Source organism: Xenopus laevis, chromosome 1L (assembly GCF_017654675.1).
Source record: "Xenopus laevis strain J_2021 chromosome 1L, Xenopus_laevis_v10.1, whole genome shotgun sequence".
NCBI lineage: Eukaryota > Metazoa > Chordata > Amphibia > Anura > Pipidae > Xenopus > Xenopus laevis.
This window is the reverse complement of record NC_054371.1, coordinates 201,340,558-201,345,426: the sequence shown is the minus strand read 5'-3', so window position 1 is coordinate 201,345,426 and position 4,869 is coordinate 201,340,558. Positions and strand designations below refer to the sequence as shown.

Genomic DNA, 4,869 nt, shown 5'->3' with positions numbered 1-4,869 from the left:
CCGAAGATTTTGTGCAGGAGCCGGGCAGAACCCACCTAGGCAGTAACCCATAGCAACCAATCAGTGATTAGCTTTTTTCAGCTAGCTGCAAGTTAAGCTCTGAAAGCAAAAACTGACCCTAGAGTAAATGTAATAGGGGCCTTAGATTATAAGCTCCACTGATGCAGAGACTGATGTGAATGATGTACAATATGGAATATGTCGCTACTACATTTGGAGAGATGTTGCTTGGCCAGCTTCTAGTTTTTAAGCTTAGGTTTCTTTCTTGCTATAAAAGTGACTAGTGCAGTAAGGGTTCATAATGTACAATAAAACACTCATAAAGAAGCACAAGGAAACATAACATTGTCTTACTATATTTATTGAGCAATAAGAGTTGACATGGGACAAGCTGATGCTTTTTCTGTTCCATATTGACAATCACAGCCTACGGCATTCATCGCGGCAACCTCTAGTTTCAATCTATTTGCTTTTTTTCCGTTGCTGCTCCTCAAAGAATTCATTGCAAGCGACGGTCAGAGCGGCCACCAACACCACAAATTCGCCGAAATCGACCTCGTTGTCTTTGTTGGAGTCAAGGTCGTTCATTATTTTGTCGACTAACTGGGGGTCCTTTTGGCACTGGAAGGTAAAAGGCAACCACAGTTAAAAGAGGGAATGGCAGCCACTTTTTACGGCTGAAACTGATAATACTTATACTTATTTATATCACTTATGGAGTGAGAACCCTTTACCAATATTCAATAATTTTATAGGTTTTTGTAGGGGGATCATGCAGTAAAAAAAATAAAGTGTCATAAATTAGACACCAGGGCATTTTACAGCTGGCACTAGGGTTGCCACCTGGCCAGGCCGGTAAAAATGATGGTTGATCCCAATGTTATTAATAGGGAAAAAAGGTAAATATATAGGAAGGCCGGTATTTTTTTCCAGAAAAGGTGGCAACCCTAGCTGGCACAGAGGCACCCAAACCTGGCTAATTGCCATTTGCTCAAATTTGCTCAAATACTTGTCTTCTGGACAAATCCACCTGTTTTTTCTGGCTAAAATAGGTGGAATCCATAAAGAAAATGACAGGCTGCAGGGATGGGTTTGGCTGCTCCTCTGCCAGATGAAAAGTCCCGCAGCAGGTACCATGAGCTTTAAAAGTCAGTGTGTGATATACAAGTGTGAATGTAGGAGTTCAAACACTGGCAAATATATTATATTTCAGACCATGCAGAAGTAGAACAAGATTTATTATAGCTGTCACACACTGAAACCTTTCCCAAATCTGTGCCCACATTCTGTAAATGCTGCAGAGAAGAACTTGCCCAGGGGTGCAATGCTTATCTTGGCTCTTCAGAATTCCTTTTAATTGATTAAACTGGATGTCTCCCTTGGCTTCTCTGAGTAATGTTTTCTCTGATAAACATGGTGGATGAGTGGGTGGAGGGGGGGAGGGATAGGATAGGGGACTGATGTGATTAAACCCTTGTGAATACACTCTAATCATTGCATCACTGTGAATTATATATGAATTCTGCTTAAAGCTTCCCAGGACATTTCTGAAATATAAGTCTTTGAAAATAAGTATCCTAGTATCGACATGCCATCCACAAAACCCTCCAAATAAATATTAGAAATGATCTGGCAAAACATGAATGAAATATTCCTGTTCATTCAAAATAAAAATATGACTTGTTCAGAGGGAATCATTTTGCTAAATATAACTGTATGCATGCCTTGCCTCCATTATAGTAAGCCCCTATTAAGCTCTGCGGAGAGATTTGTTAGACTGATGCAAGAGAGAAGCAAGAATCCTGCAAGGATCAACGGCCGTGATACTGGGGGTTTCCCATAACTGTAGTGACCAATCGATTGCTTACATTTCCTAAACGACATGGGTGATAGAGATATATGAGAGAGGAGGGAAAGAACTTAGTAAACTTAGTTTAGTCTATTCTGTTGCTAAGGGAGCGATATCTATTGCACTGACTATTGCATCCAGGCACCTTAAACCTCAAGCATAGGGATCCTGTGATGCTCCAGCAGTTGTTGCATTATAACTCCCTGAATCCTATATCATTAAACTACAACTGCTAGCATATCACCCACAGGTAGCATCCCACCTGATGGCTTGCAAGTTCAAATCCCTCATATATAAGGGCACATGCCACTCACAAATCCAAAGCCCTCATTTTTCGTAAAGCTGCGACTTTAGTTCCCAGCATGCATCGTAAATGCAATTCTGCAGCACAGTCAACAACAACATTGTCTGGATACACAAGGCCTTTTTTTACAATTATATTAATGTAACAAAGGCCAGTGTTTAGTATGACTCACTGTGGCGAATGGAACATTTTTATTTCAGGAATCAGTTAATTGCTAGGCAAACGGGTAAGTGGAAAACACCATTTCAGGCAGTCCTGGCTTCCAGGGAACCTCCACGTCCATCAAAATGAAGGTATTTTTATTCTGCCACACCACAGCAATTACATTTTTGCATATTCAAAAGAGGATAAGAAATGGCAAACAGTCTTTATTGTATGGAAAATCACTTGCAATAATAAGGCAAAAGAATCTCAGGGAATTAGTGAAATCTTATGTACAGTAAGTTAGGTAGAGTCGTACACCTGGAGAACTAAAGTCTACCTATTCCCAGATTACACTTTTGCCTTGTTAGTGTTAACACATAACACATAACATGCAGACATCATGGCATCATTATTATTCTTTATTTATATTACCCAAACATATTCCGCAGCACTATACATCACTCCCTTTCGTGATGGGGGTCCCCTATCCAATTCACGCACACTAAGTTCAGTTTTATCAGGAGCCAATTACCCTGTCTGTGCTCTTTTGGAGTGTGGGATAAAACCTACACCCTAGAATTGGACCTAGGACCCCAACACTGCAAGGCAACCGTGGCAGACATTAGAATATTTGATGCGGAGGGTGGAATAATATTAAATGATGATAATTATAATGGCTGGACAACGTGATACTAATAGAACAAGAAGGAATACGCACTACAAGGTGCAAGTGAATTTAGATGCTGCTGTGGGTTTCCAGGCTGTGGGAGCACTCTGCAAGTAATCTTTGGCCCATCATCATTGTGCAGTCAGTGATAAGACACACAGCATTTCAGGTGAGGCATTATCACAATAATGGAATGTTACCACCAGCCTCCAACCCCAAAACATAATCCAAACCCTGCACACTATACAGTTACCAACGTTATAATCTTTATTCTTGCAAACTATAATCTATATAACCTTATTTAATTCGATTTCAGATGCTGCACTTAAATGCACAATGCACATAACAGTATAAAGGCAAATTTGATGTGCATAAGCCCCTGATTGACTGAAGGGTGTGCCTAGCCATGCAAACTCCATTGTTCACCTTTCAAGCATTCAGAAGGCTGACCTCTCATACTAGAAGTGTCTGTGGAGCACGTTCTTACCGCAAGGAAATCTGTCAGCTCACTCTGCAACAGTTGCTTGAGTTCGCCTTTGTTGAGCTTGTATTTATCCCCTTCTTTGCCAGAGTAGTGGTGAAAGATTCGGATCATGGAGTCCATGGCGCATTCCAGCTGGGTGGGCATGGTGATTAAAGGGTATCTGGCATGAAAGGAAGAAGTTAGACAGGAGGTTGTTGGCGAGAGTTACAAGTAAGATCAGGCTTTGCCATCTACGTAAACCACAAGTCACCAGGGCAACACTTCTACTAATATGCCCTCCATGGAATATTTGAAAAAAAAAAAAAAAAATCCTACTTCTTCTGTAATTAGCAGTCTTTACATAGCTCGAAGTGCAGAATTATATCCAGAGACTGCAGTCTGGTTTTAATATATAAAATAAATAATGAACGCTCTTAACTCTGCAGTTACAAATGAGCAAAAGAAACTTTGAGACAGAACAGTAAATAACCTTGGAAAAAAATAGCTCTCTTCATACCTGTGTGTCCGCAAACAACCAGACAAGGTAAACAGGTAATGAAGGCTAAAGATGTGAGCTATTTATACACAGGTTCCCAGCCCAGCACCCTTATTCCCAATGCAAAGATTACTAGGTCACCCGTGGAAACAATTGTGTAGAAGCCTGCGTCACCCGTCCCTGCCTTTGGATTGGCTCTTAGATTTTATTTTAATCACCTGAAGTGCCTGAGGTTCATTGCACCTTACATGCCGGGGACTTCCCCAAGTCCAGGATAGGAGAAAATATTCCTGTACACCTGCCCTTAGTCAATACACAGGCAACAGATATGCTTGGTCATTAGGAAGCCTGGTAAGGGAAAGTATCCCAAAATAAACCAGAAAGTAAAAGGAATCTCCCTAGGGAGGACAGACACTGGCAGAACATAATATATGATGATACAGCTTTAATAAAATGGTACTCTAGATTTTATTGACTTTATTTCCTGAATCATTCACATCACAATCGATTATCTGTCACCTTACACAGAAGGGATGGAGGGGAGGGCTGCACCATTTCTGCTGTGCCGTTTAATGCTGAAAGGTGCGCCCCTCCGGCACTTAATTATGTACACAATGCTGACAAAATGCAATTAACTCATGGGTGCTTATTTACTTAAACACCGCACGGAAAGCAGGGAGTGTAGAGCATTTATGCAGCAGGCATGGAAGCACCTACACAGAATATGGTTGTAAGAGGATACACTTTACAATCATTTGTAATAAAGTAATAAAAAGCAAATGTCAGACTATTTTAGAGATGTTCTTGTTTTCCTTTAGCCTACCTGGTACAGGTATGGTATCCGTTATCTTGAAACCCGTTATCCAGAAAGCTCTGGATTACGGAAAGGCTGTCTCCCATAGACTCAATTTTATCCAAATAATCCAAATTTTTTAAAACGATTTCC

The 4,869-nt window shown here is 40.7% G+C and overlaps 1 protein-coding gene across 2 annotated transcripts; it reads right to left on the bottom strand.

Moving 5' to 3' along the window:
* Positions 1–345: 345 nt before the first annotated feature.
* On the bottom strand, positions 346–4,050 carry s100z.L (S100 calcium binding protein Z L homeolog). 2 transcript variants are annotated; one of them, XM_041591292.1, is made up of 3 exons: positions 3,945–4,050; positions 3,452–3,608; positions 346–621 (listed from the first exon to the last, which is right to left on the bottom strand). In XM_041591292.1, the coding sequence occupies exons 2-3, from the start codon at positions 3,590–3,592 to the stop codon at positions 463–465; spliced, it is 300 nt and encodes a 99-aa protein (XP_041447226.1). In that variant the 5' UTR covers positions 3,593–3,608; positions 3,945–4,050; the 3' UTR covers positions 346–462.
* Positions 4,051–4,869: the final 819 nt, after the last annotated feature.

Bases quoted from the DNA above. Each gene is read 5' to 3' on its own strand.
- s100z.L (XM_041591292.1), bottom strand. From the start codon at position 3,592: ATGCCCACCCAGCTGGAATGCGCCATGGACTCCATGATCCGAATCTTT. The intron at 622-3,451 runs GTAAGAACGTGC...TTTACCTTCCAG, and splicing joins AGCTGACAGATTTCCTTGCG to TGCCAAAAGGACCCCCAGTT.